The sequence below is a fragment of the Schistocerca piceifrons genome, unplaced genomic scaffold (genome assembly GCF_021461385.2).
Source record: "Schistocerca piceifrons isolate TAMUIC-IGC-003096 unplaced genomic scaffold, iqSchPice1.1 HiC_scaffold_851, whole genome shotgun sequence".
NCBI classification, from domain to species: domain Eukaryota; kingdom Metazoa; phylum Arthropoda; class Insecta; order Orthoptera; family Acrididae; genus Schistocerca; species Schistocerca piceifrons.
The window spans coordinates 238,207-257,138 of NW_025729115.1; the positions used below are offsets into that span (position 1 = coordinate 238,207).

Below are 18,932 nucleotides of genomic sequence, written 5' to 3' on the forward strand. Positions count from 1 at the left end.
GCATTTTGTCCCTGATTTGACACTGAACCACCACCTATGAAAAGCACAAGATATTAAGTAATTCTTCAGGCTTTTCCGGCGAGATCTTGACATGTGGAATAATCGGGTCTACTGCCGGATGTTTGTGTCGCTCTGGCACAATATTTCAGCCACGTAACTCATTGCCTTCTTCAGGTGCGACCTGAGACCTGAAGAAGGCAACGAGTTACGTGGTCGAAATATTGTGCCAGAGACACAAACATCCAGCAGTAGACCCGATTATTCCACATGACATAAGATATTACTTTAAGCCATTTCCACAAATAAGGCATCTCTGCAAAGGACAAAGCAAACAGACTACAGACTTCAGACAATGACACAAGAGAAAGTGAAGAAAGTTTTGTACACAGTCCAATTTAAGTCAATCAGTGGGGTGAACACCTCAATCAACTGTAAGGATGTATAAGCCATTCCACTTACAACCTGTGTAAGCTCTTGTTGAAAATAAAAAAGTAAAGCTTATTAAATTTTGTGATGACATGGTAAGAAAAATGGTGGATGAAACAGTTCTGCATTTAATTTTTAGTGAAATGTGACATTTCATCTTAGAGGAAAGCTGAATGGATACAATGTTTACACACAGGCTCTGCTAAACCCACTGAAACATTGCCACATGAGAGAGACAGCAAAACAAAACATGCTTTGTACTTTATTGCAATCTCCATCAATGCCTTCCTCAACAATAGATGGGTCACATGGGAAAAGACCACCTGGACCTTACACTCTGACCAACGAGATCTCTTGATCTCAAAGCATTTTACTTTTTTCCATTGGGAATTGTATAAATAGCAGTTTACACTCAAACTTTATCAAAAATTCTGGCTGACCTGTGGGACAGGATAAAACTTGCAGGGAACTCGGTGACACGAGATAACTGTCTGCATGTTGAATGAGTTTGACTACCATTTTTCTCACTTTTCTGAACATTCATTACCTATGTCTGTACTCTTCAAAACAGCCTGTTTCCATCAACATATAGATTATTTCATCAAATTTACATTTCTTTCATGAAACAAAAATTTATGTATTAGGATCCATCTTTTTGAATAACCCCATATTCAAAATGGAGTATGCGACTTGTATCTATACAGCTTCCAGCTTCCAAATTTGTAAGATCCATAGTCAAAATATTGCCATGCTATCATCAATCTCAAGCTATAGTGATTAAACAAATGCTCTCTATATCTAGAGATGTCCTTTGGGCATTTTTTTCACTTCATTGCAACAAATGAATGAATAGTAGGTATTTCAAAACATTATGTGACTACTAAAAACCAAAATAAAAAGGTATGTTCTAATTAATAAAATAACAATTAAAAAGGATCATCCACACTCTACCCAAATACATATTATTTCATTTCTCATCGTCCTCCGCCCCTCCACCCTCTCTCAATTATCTATACAACAGTGAATAAAAAGCCTACACTCTAAAACAATTGGTGACACCAGTACAAAAAGGAGACAAAATAAATAAAACTGCTAGTTTTCACAACCAGAATGCATTCTCCGAAATCTGAAAGAAAGACTGCTTTGAAAACAAACTAGAAGAGGGCCAGTGGCATACTTAAGTGTTTCATGCAGGAACACTGCCAGCACGGAAACGAAAGAGGATGTGTCAACTGTTCGTGCTATGCAGCCAATGCAAGAGAAGGCAGATGACATGTTTCAAAGTAATACATTTGGAAGAAAGACTGAAACACTGCTGTGAATGAGGATAATAAATTTAACTGTTCTTTGTTTGAATTGCCGCTATTTAAACTGTGCTAGTATTTACAAACAAATGGACCGCCTCATAACCCATGATGTATTAGAAAAAACTGTGAAACATTTTCGACAAACAAGATTATGAATGTAATTGCTGCTTGTTTCACTCGCAGAAATTTAAAATGTGCTTTTACCCCAAATCTAACTTTAACTTCGCATTCATAATATATTTGGACAGCAGCAATGAAATACTTGTGTGAACGGAGATTATTAATGGAATTCTTTCTCATTTCACAAATAACAATTAATGCTATGCTATTAAAAAAACCTAGTGTGTTCAAAAAAGTATTGCACTGTCCTGTGCCAAACAGGGACCATGTACTTGCAGCACATGTGACCTCTGTAGTACCTGTATGGGCACATGTCTTCGTATCCTTTAAAGTCAATTTGTCATTGATAGTAAGGTGCTGGAAACATTCCTTTTCAGGTGTCTGTATGTGGAGAAACAGTCTAAAATCACCGTTATCTGCAGAAAATATTTTGCTTAACAATTTTTCAGAGAACAGCTTTTGAAAGCTTAGGCACAATGCAAAAAGACATTTGTATGTATCTTGTTTGATACCACCAAACACTTGTCTTCCTGTTCTCTGTTCCCTCATACAAACTATTACTTGCTAAACTGAGATTCATCGATTTTAACAATCTGTCCTTCACCATCCAGTTTCTCCCTCTGTCTCAGGCAGATTTCCACAAACTTCTCTACAAAATTGTCACCAGTCCACCATGGTTTGTTTGGTCAAATCCACTTCTCGGGATGTAAATTTTGATTTACACTCATAAATACATAAATTGCAAAATGGTAATAATTTTTATCTAGCTTCCACAAAATCAAGAATTCTTTCTGATAGAGAACACTCAGAAAATCCGTGGCTTTTTCTGCACATCCAGATGATTCCATCCACACAAATCTTTGACTATTTAAGAGCCATTTCACCATTGCATCTGATACATTTTTGTGTCTGGTTTCAATTTCAGCACTAGAGATACATTGCCTCTCATCTTGCCTCTCAATGGTTGTATGAAAGTATCATCTCACTGGCTACGTGAAACTGACGCATTGTAAACCTATGAATAGGTAAACACTAACTGCCGCTGGCCCTGAGCTAGAATTTAGCCCAAATTAATGACAACATTCACATCAATGTTTCCGATAGGATCAGATAGTACTGCAACAGACAGAGCACCTTTGAAAATATTAACTGGAAACAAGACAGGGTGGCTTAGATATATATTTAGGGTGTGACATAAGAAAGGTTTAATGAGAAGATGAAAAATTAAACAAGGGAAAAAGAGTATGGAGGAGATAAAACACAGAAGGAATACAACAGTAGACAAGTGATAAAAAAGGGAGGAATTAAATAGGTAAAGTAGAATGCAGAAGGAAGGAGAAAAGCTGGAGACATAGTGAAAGGCATAATGCCTGACTGTTGTTCAGCTCAACGTGTAGATTGCTACCTTGCAAGAAAGAATGGCGAGCCATGGCCAAATGTGTTCTGGGTACTGAATTAATGTAAATGACCACTGGTCACATACACTAACTAGATGGTGTTGGGATTTTTTGGTAGTTTTCAAGAATCTTCTTGATAAAAGTCAGGATGGTTTTCAACCTCTGCCTCAATAGCATAACATTCAGACATTTAAAATACTAAAACACACAAAACAAAGTTTACGTGGCTTACACCAAATTGTACAAAAAATTATTCTCATCTTTGGTCAACTGACAATTACGACTGCAAAACGACATCTGATCTTTTCTTCAATTACCCATGTATATATTTTCATGAACATTCTTTTTGTGTGTGTGTTTTTTGAACACCTGTCATCCATTAACTTCGTACAATATTTTACTTATTGATCTGATGGAATTACATTTTCCTGGAGTCATATGAATTTCAACGTTATCTTCCATAACGATAGAAGTTGAAGTGAAGTACACCTTTGTGCCAAGGCCAGGGCTTGAACTGGTCTCCTATTTATGAGGCAGATGTGCTAACAACTGCACCACCGTGGCATAGTGGCCCACACAGCTGCGCAGACAATGTCCTCCCTAACACAAACTTCAATTCACATCTTCAGCCAATTTTCCCCTTCGTACATTGTCAGTATTTCCGAGGCTCTCTGATTCGGAATAGCACCCTCCCTTCATACGTAATAGGGAAATTCTGCCTGCACCTCAGGCATAGGTGAGAGTCACGGCAAAACTGACGATTCAAGAAGGGGATAATGATCTGAAGGCATGAACTGAGATGTGTGTTAGGGAGGGCACTGGACCAGAGTAGTCCGTGCAGCTGTGTGAGCCACAATACTACGGTGATGTAGTGGTTAGTAAACCTGCCAGATGATTTAGTGGTTAGCACTTCTGCCCAGTAAGCAGGAGACCCGGTCGAAGCACTGGCCTTGGCACAAATTTTAATTCATTATTTCAGCTACTATCCTTTTCAAACATTTCACGTACACAACACCGAGATCATGGATTTACTTCAAACTTGGTACACCTTTAGTAGGCCATTAAAACAACACAACGTACACGTAGAAAGGTGTACTGCTCTGTCAATTCCAAGAAAATCTCAAGAGAAGTTTTACGCATCTATTATGTATCCCATGTATCTATGTGAAGATGCTGGCCCTAAGATGTCAGTGTGGTCAAGTGGTTAGTGTTCGCACTTTGCAAGAGGGTCATGGATGATGCAACAATTCGAATTGTCAGGACATTCATTATCTGCAGTAGTCGAGGAACAAGTAGTCACCTTCATTTTTGTAGTACAAGTGTAAAATCTGTGATATTCAAAAAATTTGCACCTACATTACTCCTTCTTGCTACATTAGCAACGTCTCATCGCTGCACAGGTTAACTGCCAAATCTGGCCTGCCTCTGTCTCTGCAGCTTGAAGTGTCAAGATGCAAGGTAGTTCTGGGTACTTTGCATGTATAAGTAATTTCGCAAATCATGACAGGCATAAATTTTCATGGAAAATTCTGTGTGTTTCTTTGTTTACTTGTTGATAGTAATAATAATTAAATTTAATTAAAAATCTTTTTTTATAATTATACTACCTCTCAAATGTAATACAAATTAAATAATATGACCAGTGATGTAAAAAAAATATTGATTAGAAACTATATTTGAGGGGGAGTCAAACCATCACGTCATAGAAATTTGTTTAACAAACCCTCGAACACTAACTACAAGATCACCATGAACTCTATAACGTCTAGAAGATACACACAGATACATAGTCCACATAACAGATGCGTAAAACTTCTCTTGCGATTTTCTCGGAATTGCTAGTGTAGTGCACCTTACTACTTGCACATTATGTTGTTTTAATGGCCTACTAAAGGTGTACAAAGTCTAGTAAATCTGTGACCCCAATGCCATGGCCTCTCCTTGTTAGTTTTAGACAACATGAAACACCAAAATAACATGCTTTCACACACAGTTCTAGTTACAAAATGTGAACAGCAACCTAGATACAATTTTGCAACATATTACTTACCCTGGGACTGAAGGCAACACCACGAACACTTCCTTGATGATATCTAAGAAACCGTGGCTTCCCCTGTTGCTGCATGCTAGAGCTGTTTTGACTGCTGATGCTAGATCTTTTGCAGCCCCTGGGACCTAGGACCTCTCAAAGTGAACGAGGCAAAAACTCCAACTAGCTGATCATCTTATAGGAAAGAAATTTCTTCCCTCATACTAGAAATATATTCTTAGAGAGGTCTCCCAATTGACATCCCACCTGAAAATACAAAATTTATTAACAAAGAAAATTAAGATTAATATTATTTCAGCTACAATTATTTGATTGACAACAACATTAAATTTATAGAGTACCCATGTTCTTTGTATTAGTACCAACTCAATGACTTAAGTCACAGTAGTACAGTTCCAAAGCTTTGAGACTCAAGTACTTCTTACTAAAAAGATCGTGGTAACTACAGCACACAATTTTTTCTTGGTCCTTAGGTTTGTCTCTTAGTCCTTGCTCTGGGTAATGTGCAACCAACATCTTAAAGTGATAATACCTAGTTGTTACAGCAAAACTAGAGGACTACTAATCACCTTGGGAAAAAAAGTTGCAACTTTCTGAAAACTTTTAAATGCGATACATTCCTTACAATAATATGGGTAACAAAATTAATAATGAATTCTGGAATGGGGTCAACCTACAATACCTGATGTCATTTTAATCCCAAAACGTAATAATGAAGTGGCATGTGGTGTTATGTGTGTGCAAACAGAATACTGGCAATAATTCTTTTGCACCTATTTTAAATTTTTAACTAAACATTGTGGTGACTGATAGATCTATAGCATATCCTATGTGTCGGTTAGGCTGGAAAGTGACAGTTTCATTGTTAGACGGTGAAGCTGACAAATGTGAATAGAAACTTTAGATGTAGAGTTGGCAAAGCAGTATCGAACACTTCAGTTAATCCACGCAATATATGTTTCTTGATTTATGGCCAGTGTATGCTGCGCCCAGAATACGAACACACTAATGTTGTCCACATGGTCACAGACGATACGACCAGTTGGCACAATCTCCACACACAGTAGCTGTTGGTTCCTGTTCTCATTTTCTGCCACCAATGTACCATCACACAAACAGATGAGGCTGAAGTGCACTTACAGTATACCACAGCTCTTCTATTGTACGCTGTTGGCAATTTGTTATTGTTGTTCACACCCAATTAGGTGATAGTATATGATGGCCAATAAGAATCACTGACTCTAATATAGTTTCTTTCAGCAGAAGATATGAATAGATTACATTTGTTTTCAATATGGGCAGCACAAAATACCTTTTACTGACCCGGTTATTATGAACTGAAAGTTGATTACTGATATTCGTATCCCTTTGGTGACAGGAATAAATTAAATGTGCTGACAGACTGATCTGTTGCAAAGCCTGTGGTCTAGGTCAGGCTGGAACGTGATGGTTTGGTTTAGTGTTAATGAAGGCAATAAATGTGAATGGCAGAAAACTAGATGTGCTGAAAGATGGACCTGTTGGGTAGCTCGATGCCTAGGTTAGGTTGGAATGTGACAATCTGCTTGCGATTAGGCGAAGCCTACGAATCTCAATAGAAAAATACAATTGTTACAACAGGCTTATACGCAGCTCAGCCCAAGGCATACACTCACCATTGTAATAACTACTTGTATGTCTTATTTCGAAATATGCCAAAAAATTCTGATGATGTGATTGAATTGTAATCTCATAGAACAAAATACCAGCTAATTTCATTTATTAACATTGAGAAATAAGAACCTCACTGACTACTTACATATGACTAGTTATTAGTTGTGTCGACTTTCAATGATTCATTGCATGAAGCATTACCAACAGCAGCACACAATGGAAAAGCCACGGTACACTGTAAGCAAACTTTTACCATAGACAACCTCCTAGCTGTTGTTGATAATGTTGTCAACATCACTGTCTGAAAACAATCCAAGAAGCAACTAAGTCACACACAGTGCAAAAACATTCTTTCTGTTTCTTGAGCCTTGTCCCACAGTTATGCAGGGTCGGCCATGGTTAATAGGATGTGGCATGTTAATTTAAGAGGTGGATGGATGCCCTTCCTGTCACCATCAGTACACAAACATTACACCTATGAAATAGTTTCAGATTATCAGGTATGTCCTCCTTATTGCTTTCACGTGAAATACTATGATCTTGTAGCCCAGCTAGCACTCAAGCTTATTTCAAGGTGGATATTGAGTTTAGGTTCAGTTGAAAATTCAGGATTGAAAAATCAACCTGTTACACAGCTTATTTCAAGGTGGATATCGAGTTTAGGTTCCGTTGAAAATTCAAGATTGAAAAATCAACCTGTTACACGGTTTACATCAGGCTATAAAAATTTAGCTTGAATTAAAATAATTTCCCCAAGCTTGAAATAAACTGTAATTTCTCTGGGAGGCTGTACAGCAGATGCGTGCGCAGCATAGCTTCCATAGACGTCCACGGGAAGCGCCACAAGCGTTTATAAGCCTTGCAGTTGCACTGACTCTGCTAGGTTTACGGCCATTTTATTTTTGTGACGTGCATTAGTGATTGTTGACTGTTGTGAAGTTTGTTTTATACTGGAAAATAGTTCGGAAAGTGTGTGGCGTTCCCTGCCTTACTGCTACACCGGGTCTGAAGAAGATATATAGTGTATTACAGGTACGCTGGTGCATTTTTTCTCATATTACAAATGTTAAATATTATTACGTAACGTAAAGAAATATCATATTCTTTTACATAGAAAAATTGAACCTGGATGAAAGTGAAATGGATTACCATCTAAGAAAACATATTACAAGTTGTTCAGCAAAAAGAGGTCATTTTAAACTAGCTCTCTAGTACGTGGCACTAATAAATTAAAACTTAATGTTATTTTACCTTTTTAAAATCTCACCTTTTTATATATTTATCGCCCTATTACATTTGTTTACTTGTAAATACTCGCGTGTGTCACACCATGAATGAATAATCGTGAAGTGTGAAAAGTTTCTTTGCTAATACAAATAGTAATGACATGGTGAATGGGAAAAGTGCATCAAGAACCAGTCACTACATAGGTGTCAGTATTTTTTATTTACGTAGCTTTGACTGGTCTTCAATTGCTCTTAATTTTGTTGTTCCCTAGGTGAAATAATACTGCAAGGCCTACTGGTACTTCTTACTTTTATTGTTATTTGTAATGGTGCTGAAATCTAATAAAAGGCAATATTAAAATATGACAAGGAGAACATTTTTTGTTCTTTTACATTTCAGTTCCACTGAACTGGTAATTTCTTAAATTCATTTCGACTTCATCTTTTATTTCATTCTGATTCAGTTTTACTCACCAAAATATAATTGTGGATAGAATAAACCGTCTACATTTTTCTAAACAGTAGTTTCCTTATAAGCTTACAGCATGAGATGTATATGATTTCAAGTAATTGTTTCTTTATAATTCAGATTAAATGGCCCTGAAACTGTTAGAAATAGTGATGTGTGGCTTCTTCATGAATTCATCGCAAAATTACCCAAATGTCATCTGTACTTTCAAAATTTCAAACAAAAAGTTATTTCAAATTACTTTAAAAACCCTTTGGAATGAAGTCACCAGAAGCAGCTGCTTACTCAGTGACGTTTATACTACTTAATGATTCTTACTACATCAGTGAGTTTGAAGTTATTTTGCTAATCTGGGGCATAAATTGTATTTAGGTTGATCAGTTTCAACTTTTTACATTTTTCATGTTTAGGTATGGCAAACATTTTGTTTTACCTGTTACAGGATCATCATACCAGCAGAAGTCAGGGATATTTGATCCTGCTCTGGTCTGTGTGCTGGGGCCGGAGGGGCTTCAGAATAATTAAATTTTAAAATAAAACAACTTTAAACACTTTGAAAATAAAAATTTTTAAACATGCATGTCTTGATAATTTTTTCACACCATTTCCATTCTGATATTTATTTAATTAATTAGGTTCAATAAATTCAGATTAATAATTATATAGCTTAAAACAAGCTGTAAATACCAGGCTGTATTCCACGTGTGTAGATACAGCTGGAGCCAAACTTGATAAGTCAAGCTTGAAATATAGCTTGAACTCTGCCAACTTTGATGTTTGTTTCAAGCTTGAATCCAACTAACAGGCTTGAATATTCTAGCTTTGATCAAGCTTATATACTTGAACTTTACATCTGGAAACAAGTTTGAAACCGGCTTACTGTGCTATCTGGGAGGAAGTCTAATTTCCTAAGCACCCGACACCTGACCTTTCCTGAGGAACCATTGGGTTAATTAATCATTAGCACTCAGAAGTGAGTGTCCTGCCTCTTCCTGGTGGTGGATGACACATTAGTTAGGGCAAAATGTGTGATGCATTGGACTGCCATTCTGCAGTCTGCTGCCAGTGCAGCTGTCATCATGGAGCCTTCTTACCAAATTTTTGATAGTGAAACATCCCATTATCTTAGCTAGAAACTGCTGATTTGGTTGAAAAGACTGTCATCAACAATTATTTCACGGTCTATTTGATTACGGAGTCTCATAAACCAATGACATGACACAGGACTTTGCCTCTTTAAACTCAAATGACCCTTAGTTGATGCTATGCTCTGCCACTAGTCTTGTCTGTTGATCGAGGTGAACACTTCTTATGTCCTCCATACCACACAGTGCTGCAACATGCGGCAACAAAAGCCATACTCACTTCCAATATTGTAAATACCATGCAGTGTCACAGTAGTAAGAACATTAGACAATTAACATTTTCTTTCATTTTCCTTCATTTGTTTTGAGAGAAGATTATTTATTGTTTCTGTTCGCGGGTAACAATTCATGGAGAGGCTGTAATTTGGCAGACAGACTCGACTCTTCTTCTTGCATAAGACTCTTAGCCAAAATTCCAGAGTGGTGTGCATAATATTGTGCTAAGTGAGACAGTGTGTGTGTGTGTGTGTGTGTGTGTGTGAGAGAGAGAGAGAGAGAGAGAGAGGGGGGGGAGGGGAGGGAGAGAGGGGGAGGGGGGAGAGAAGGAGAGAGACGGGGGGAGGGGGAGAGAGACGGGGGGAGGAGAGAGAGAGAGAGAGAGAGAGAGAGATCGAAACTGATTTGTTAATTGGATGCCAACCAGATGTATGTCTACTCAGTTATCATCACGGCTGTATCCAGTATGATTATTACTAATATATTATCCCTACAATTTATCTGCCAGTTCCGTCAAGCCATAAAGAGCCACAGTGAAAATAATGGAAATCTCACGGGTTGATTACTATCCTGTCGAAGATGTGACTCAGTGAAGGTGCGCTGATCATGGGGGAACGCCCCCTTCCTCCAAGAAATTCTGCAAGTCCGATGTCATATTTGACTTTACGAGTTATCACAATATCACATATAAATTTATTTCTCCGTCTCAACCAAAGGAATATTATCGTACCAAATGTTTTGCCCCTAACGCGATACACTCGAACCAAGTAGCCTACATTCGACACTCATTTTAAGTAAACAGATCAGAGTAGCAAATGTTAATTATTCATGAGAGGCCATTCCATAATAAAAGAGTTTAACATTCTTCGAATACAATCATTAGTTTCATGATACATACTATGGACCATGCGTTGCGATACATTTAAGTGATGTATGTATTTAAGTCATATTTTAAAAAGCTGCGAAAGCCTACCGCTTACCTTCACAACGTCATTATCTCCAAGAAAAGTCCATCGTTCATGTTATGCATGTATGTCAACAATATGACTCACTGATTTTTAATTTTCTTTCTATCAAAGTTTCGAACAACACACTGACAATCATCCCAGCAAGACTTTAATAAGTCCTGTTTCACTTCAAAGGTATCACAAACGTCCGATATGCATTTATTCTAAAACATATTACGATTTTACGGTTGGTAAAGATACGTACCTATACTTCAGGGGGTTCTGATTCATGTCCAACTCCAAAATGTTACACATGCTTTAAAAGACAGCGTACCGAAACCACACCACTGCATAATGTTTGTAAAACTCACACTTACATAAACATTGTAGCACTACACATTACACAAACACAATGTATCTCTCTGCATTATTTCTACTTCATATCAGAGATAAACAACCATTACGTAAAGTCAGGCGTTAAGAGCATTGACAGCACTTATCTCTGATAACGTTTTGCCTGCACACTTATTACAATTCAGTAATTTTAAAACAATACATTAGATTTCAATAGCCAGAAGGAATCTTTAAGTGCCAATTATTACTCTGGCATAACTAATCAATAGCACCAAACATTTAGCTCAGGGCACAATGTTTACCGTGGCAGTAATGAAGAGCTGCTACTGCAAGAAATAATAAAAAAAAGTGGGCCGATTGTTGTCATGGAAACTCATGTTATCTTATGTAAACAGTATTTTCGGAAAACCATGATTTCTTGTGTGTAGTCATTAAATACTTTTGTAGGTGGTAAGAATGTAAAGTGCTTTGGATATGAAGCTGGTAACTGACATTCACTGTATTATACTAATTGTAGTTAAATTTTGTATGTATCGAGTTCGTAGCATCAAAAGATACGTGCTCATTTAGAATGGATGTTCTTATTTCCATTTTTCACGAGCGATTGGTAACGTTCACAGTCAAACGCCGATGCAGAGTTTCTCGGCGAGGATGAATATTGCAAAATAAGCTTTCGTTCCATTGTCGGACGGAGCTCGCAAGAACACACTTCGATTGTTGGTCTTTTCTAACAAGTCGCTACAGTACTTCTTTCGTGGCCCGTCTTCCAGTAAACATTTTTTGGCATTTCTGTTACACATTGTTACCAGCAAAACAACTGTTGCTGCTCGTCTGTGTATACGTCCTAGGCCAACTGTTAGTTCGAATTCATGTGGCTGTCTCACAAGCTTGAGACGTATTGCATTACGGTCAGTAGACTGTTTTGTAGAGAAGGTGGACTTTTTTTGTGTCTTACTAATGAATTGAAGCATGTGATTCTCCTCGCATTCAAGCGATCAATTTTTTCCATCCAGAAATCAATATTATTGTCATAAGAATTATCTGAATGCCATCTTATTCAGTACTGTTCATGTTTCTAGAATGCCAAAACCAAGTGGTTTTTTTTTTGGGGGGGGGGGGCAATAAGGGAGAGAAATGACAGCCCGGATAGGTCAGTTGGTAGAAAACTTGCCCGTGAAAGACAAAGGTCCAATGTTCGAGTTCCGGATCGGCACATAGTTTTAATATGCAGAAAGTTTCGACGGAAGATTAGTTTCCGGTACCATATGAATGTGCGGCACATAGTTTTTAATATGCAGAAAGTTTCGACGGAAGATTAGTTTCCGGTACCATATGAATGTGTTCTGCGATCCTAATTATTTATAATACACCCATTGATACTATGGTTTATCACAGGATAATTCAGTTGAGAGATTGTGCAACTATTTCTGATTGCCTTGCTAAATAAAATAAAAATACAGGTGAGTGAACCGAACGAAAATTGAGGGAGCATCAATGTGTGAAAAAGCCAAGAACGCCTCCCAAGTTATAAAACTATTTAAGCATATGTTACGAAAACAGGAGCAAGAGGCATGCTGTTCCTTCACTAGGCTACATCTGGAATATTGCAATTATGTGTGGGACACGTACGAATTACATTGACTCTTTATCATCTTACATTGTTAATCAGCAAACTTTTAATACATGACAGCAAGTACCTTTTGTAGGATTACAATTAGCTCTGGCGGGGGTAGCTACTTTTGAAATAAATTTTTTAGCAATAATTATGGCACTAAATGTTGCAATGTTTTCTCAAGAGGAAGTTTTTTAAATTGCAGAGACCGCATCTTTCTCTTGTATTTCGCTATTACCATGTCTACCATACCTCACAATTTGATGAAACTGTGTTTACTGAACATGTTGGAAATATGATTAATTACCTGGATGTGAAGTGTGGCAAAACATGTTGACATTAAGTGTAAAACTCAAACTGTGGGCCTGCTTTTTAAATTGTTTGTGGGCTCTTAATTTGTACATGGTATTCATGAACGAACATCCAACTACACAAGATACATGCTTGGACAATATAATTACCAACATAAATAAAAATCAATTATATTGTTGTATAATAGCTCAAATGTTATAAGTGTAGTCTACATCAGTTCAGGCCAGTCACTTGTCTCTTCTTTCACCTCTGGCAATGTTAGTTGATGTGAAAAATACTGAACTGCACCATGGTGCAGAATCTACATGAAACTGTAGATCCCCCTATAACTGTCCGGGGTAAAAGAGTTAAAAGTTCAGTGAAAAGGTAATGGCATACCACCTCTAAAAGGTCCATGGAAATGTGATGCCTCGAACACCATTTTGCATGTGCAATTTTGGGACAAGCTTTAAAAAGCTGTATCCCTAGAACAGTCCTGATATTTTGTTGTCCTTTTTTTGTAGTTCAATAATAATAACTTTATGGAAACAACAATATCCTCAAAGTTCTCTTGCTGGGCTTTCTGACCCACCTTTTTTTTCCCCCTCTTCGAAATGCCAATCCAAAAAATTTCAGTTTTTATTATTGATTAGTAATGTATAGTAGTATAGTAGTACATTCATTGAAAAAGAGAATATCTATTTTTGAGTTGAACATGTTTTGTAAACAATTGATAATTTTGCCATACATTAAATCAGTTTCCATTACTCATTATCAGATATTCGTCTCATAAAATCAAAAGCTAATCTTATTTGACATGGAATCTTATTTCTTCAGAAAGATGAGTAAAAGCCAAATTTTTCAAATTAATTATTCTAAAATGTGTGTGTAAGTTCCAAAACCTTAAAATTCCAAAGCATAAAACTTCAGTCCTCTCGGCTTAGAACTAAAATTAGCTATTCAGCAAATTAAAAATGAATTCAACTGCATCAGTATCTTCCTTTGATATTGAGTGATTTCTTGCTGTTAAACCAATAGAAACTGGGCCTACACAATCTTTTAAATATTGTGGACCAGAAGTGAACATAAATGGTGTTGGTGTTGTCTTGCAGCTGGAAACTCATACCAAGCATCCAGTCCATGTGGTAGTGTAAAGTTCACAACATTTCATTTAACTCCTAACTGATGTCTTTATTCTCTGCAGTCCACCAGTCACAGTCAGATACAGAGGCCACAAACATCCTTCTTTACAGGATGTGAATCTGAATATTCTCTTGCTGTTCCTGAGGTCTTGGCTGGACAAATGAAATTTCTTCTTTCTTGCTCTTTTAAGTTCGTGCAGTATAAATTTGCCCACTACTACAATTTTTGAGTGCAGAACTGGGTCTTCTTAATTCCTTTCACAGGGGAAGTTTGATTGTACCAAACTTCTCTTTGATGCTGGCTGAATTCTTCAGTTTCCTCTTTGGCTGAGAACAGTAGATGTGTATTATTTCATCAGCCTTGGAAAATTCTCATCACTCTGAATTGCAGCTGTACTTGGTCTGGAAAGGTAATGTTTTGTAGCATGGTACTTCAACAGGCCTTCTACATCATCATTAGGTCCCTTCCTGTAGCACTAAGGGAGAGAAATGACAGCCCGGATAGGTCAGTTGGTAGAAAACTTGCCCGTGAAAGACAAAGGTCCCATGTTCGAGTTCCGGATCGGCACATAGTTTTAATATGCAGAAAGTTTCGACGGAAGATTAGTTTCCGGTACCATATGAATGTGCGGCACATAGTTTTTAATATGCAGAAAGTTTCGACGGAAGATTAGTTTCCGGTACCATATGAATGTGTTCTGCGATCCTAATTATTTATAATACACCCATTGATACTATGGTTTATCACAGGATAATTCAGTTGAGAGATTGTGCAACTATTTCTGATTGCCTTGCTAAATAAAATAAAAATACAGGTGAGTGAACCGAACGAAAATTGAGGGAGCATCAATGTGTGAAAAAGCCAAGAACGCCTCCCAAGTTATAAAACTATTTAAGCATATGTTACGAAAACAGGAGCAAGAGGCATGCTGTTCCTTCACTAGGCTACATCTGGAATATTGCAATTATTTGTGGGACACGTACGAACTACATTGACTCTTTATCATCTTACATTGTTAATCAGCAAACTTTTAATACATGACAGCAAGTACCTTTTGTAGGATTACAATTAGCTCTGGCGGGGGTAGCTACTTTTGAAATAAATTTTTTAGCAATAATTATGGCACTAAATGTTGCAATGTTTTCTCAAGAGGAAGTTTTTTAAATTGCAGAGACCGCATCTTTCTCTTGTATTTCGCTATTACCATGTCTACCATACCTCACAATTTGATGAAACTGTGTTTACTGAACATGTTGGAAATATGATTAATTACCTGGATGTGAAGTGTGGCAAAACATGTTGACATTAAGTGTAAAACTCAAACTGTGGGCCTGCTTTTTAAATTGTTTGTGGGCTCTTAATTTGTACATTGTATTCATGAACGAACATCCAACTACACAAGATACATGCTTGGACAATATAATTACCAACATAAATAAAAATCAATTATATTGTTGTATAATAGCTCAAATGTTATAAGTGTAGTCCACATCAGTTCAGGCCAGTCACTTGTCTCTTCTTTCACCTCTGGCAATGTTAGTTGATGTGAAAAATACTGAACTGCACCATGGTGCAGAATCTACATGAAACTGTAGATCCCCCTATAACTGTCTGGGGTAAAAGAGTTAAAAGTTCAGTGAAAAGGTAATGGCATACCACCTCTAAAAGGTCCATGGAAATGTGATGCCTCGAACACCATTTTGCATGTGCAATTTTGGGACAAGCTTTAAAAAGCTGTATCCCTAGAACAGTCCTGATATTTTGTTGTCCTTTTTTTGTAGTTCAATAATAATAACTTTATGGAAACAACAATATCCTCAAAGTTCTCTTGCTGGGCTTTCTGACCCACCTTTTTTTTCCCCCTCTTCAAAATGCCAATCCAAAAAATTTCAGTTTTTATTATTGATTAGTAATGTATAGTAGTATAGTAGTACATTCATTGAGAAAGAGAATATCTATTTTTGAGTTGAACATGTTTTGTAAACAATTGATAATTTTGCCATACATTAAATCAGTTTCCATTACTCATTATCAGATATTCGTCTCATAAAATCAAAAGCTAATCTTATTTGGCATGGAATCTTATTTCTTCAGAAAGATGAGTAAAAGCCAAATTTTTCAAATTAATTATTCTAAAATGTGTGTGTAAGTTCCAAAACCTTAAAATTCCAAAGCATAAAACTTCAGTCCTCTCGGCTTAGAACTAAAATTAGCTATTCAGCAAATTAAAAATGAATTCAACTGCATCAGTATCTTCCTTTGATATTGAGTGATTTCTTGCTGTTAAACCAATAGAAACTGGGCCTACACAATCTTTTAAATATTGTGGACCAGAAGTGAACATAAATGGTGTTGGTGTTGTCTTGCAGCTGGAAACTCATACCAAGCATCCAGTCCATGTGGTAGTGTAAAGTTCACAACATTTCATTTAACTCCTAACTGATGTCTTTATTCTCTGCAGTCCACCAGTCACAGTCAGATACAGAGGCCACAAACATCCTTCTTTACAGGATGTGAATCTGAATATTCTCTTGCTGTTCCTGAGGTCTTGGCTGGACAAATGAAATTTCTTCTTTCTTGCTTCTTTTAAGTTCGTGCAGTATAAATTTGCCCACTACTACAATTTTTGAGTGCAGAACTGGGTCTTCTTAATTCCTTTCACAGGGGAAGTTTGATTGTACCAAACTTCTCTTTGATGCTGGCTGAATTCTTCAGTTTCCTCTTTGGCTGAGAACAGTAGATGTGTATTATTTCATCAGCCTTGGAAAATTCTCATCACTCTGAATTGCAGCTGTACTTGGTCTGGAAAGGTAATGTTTTGTAGCATGGTACTTCAACAGGCCTTCTACATCATCATTAGGTCCCTTCCTGTAGCACTATACACCCATTCCGTTGGCACAAGTGACTTAGTCAATTCAAACATTTGTTAAATATTTTTTAAATTACTGGGAACGGCAGAGGAAATAATGAATTTAGTCACCAAGTGGCAAGAGCTTTTGGAGCCAGTGGTTCATTCTTCTAACAAAAGGGTTGAAGGGGGAGGTAGACGAATAAAGTAAAAGAAATGGTGAAGTTTAGGAGATGGGGAGAATATCTTCATCCCTTTCCTTTCCCCTTCAACCCTTATGCCATAAGAAGGAGCCACTGGCTCCAAAAGCTTGGACATTTCCTTAACTCTTATGTATGTTTTCTCCTGCTGCCACTTGGTAAGATTTTTTATCCATCCAATTAAATTACATTTTCAAAAATTGATTATTTTCATTGATACAGAAAGTAATACTGATCTTTTCTGTCTGTGACTGCCCTTTTTGAAGAATTTTGCACATTGCTGAGTCATGCCCTCTGTCATCACATATAACTGCAATGCTTGTGGTCTTGTTTTGAAAATATGTCACTCCTGGAAAAGTTGGAACTTGGTCGTTACTCCCAATACACCCTTGTACTTTTTGTGGCATAATCACAGACCAGTAAATGTCCCTTCATTTCTGCGATGTGTTGTTGCAATTTCTTCAGATATTGGTATATTACTGCTTTCACTGGCCATTTCCCAAATTCATCAATGAAGGTATCAAAGGCAACAGTTTTCTTAATGAGTTTATTTTCCTCGCATGTTTCATATGTAACTTCTGAAGAGTCATCTGCTATATTTTCAAGATTGGGTGCCTGTAAAGAGAGTCCTCCTTTCCCACGGCAGTCACCACATTCCTGAAACAGGTCCCTTGCTTTACATCACAGACAACCTAAAACTTCATACTTCCAACCAAAGTGTCGATTGTAGAGAGGGTAGGCGAGGGAGATTGGTGGGTAACATCCCATTGACAGTGAGGTCATTAGAGAGGGAGGGCAATCTCAGATTAGGGAAGGATGGGAAAGGAAATCGGACATGCCCTTTTGAGGGAACCATCCCAACATTTGTCTCAAGCAATGTAGGGAAATCATGGAAAAACTAAATCTGGATGGCCACACGTGGATTTGAACCATCGTCCTCCCGGATGTGAGTCCAATGTACTAACCACTGCACTACCTCACTCAGTGCATCAAATTGCCACATGTTTAAGTAAGTTCTTTGAAGTTACTGCACAAAGTTCAAAATTTGAACCACACACACACATGATAGAGATCTTTTGGTAGGTGCAGAACCACTCACCTAAATCATTGTGCATAATATTTCGATCTTCCAGTGCGTAATGTTGTATATTTCCTCTTGTATGTGCAAAAGTTTCTTTAATACTGCGGGTCATGTATTGTTTCACTTTCGCCACTTCTTGTCCTTCAACTGTTACTGAGTCTTGTCTGTCGGCTGGCACTCTGACGAGAAGTGTCCAGTTTATCTTCCAGATAAAATGATTGTGCTATTTGAAGACTTGCTTCTTTTACAGATCTCATATTCCTTCTTCTGTCCGCATGTATTTTGATGCAGATAGAATGTGGTGCAAAATTGTTTTCTTTGAAAGTGACCCTGGGATAACTGTTAGAAGTTGCACTTTTTCATTGTAAGACACACACTATTCAACAGCTGAATTGAAAAATTCTTGCCAGATTGTGCAGGTTTCCTTTCGTTCATTTTCTTCTGAAG

General features: G+C 37.3%; 1 protein-coding gene and 1 long non-coding RNA gene across 7 annotated transcripts in view; one reads left to right on the top strand and one right to left on the bottom strand.

The window, feature by feature from the left end:
• The window catches only part of LOC124771004, a 114,679-nt gene extending 103,270 nt beyond the window's left edge, over positions 1 to 11,409 (bottom strand). The window contains exons 1-3 of one of the 2 annotated variants that reach the window (XM_047249261.1): positions 11,222 to 11,409; positions 7,099 to 7,254; positions 5,301 to 5,546 (exon numbers count right to left, since the gene is read on the bottom strand). In XM_047249261.1, coding sequence (XP_047105217.1) covers positions 5,301 to 5,375 — 75 coding nt within the window. In that variant the 5' untranslated portion in view covers positions 5,376 to 5,546; positions 7,099 to 7,254; positions 11,222 to 11,409. The remainder of the gene's footprint in view (positions 1 to 5,300; positions 5,547 to 7,098; positions 7,255 to 11,221) is intronic. The other variant, XM_047249260.1, reaches the window with a different exon arrangement.
• Positions 11,410 to 11,670: 261 nt separating this feature from the next.
• The window catches only part of LOC124771002, a 95,176-nt gene continuing 87,914 nt past the window's right edge, over positions 11,671 to 18,932 (top strand). For 2 of the 5 annotated variants that reach the window (XR_007013258.1, XR_007013257.1), the window contains exon 1: positions 11,809 to 12,218. This is a non-coding gene — a long non-coding RNA (uncharacterized LOC124771002). The other 3 variants (XR_007013259.1, XR_007013260.1, XR_007013261.1) reach the window with 3 other exon arrangements.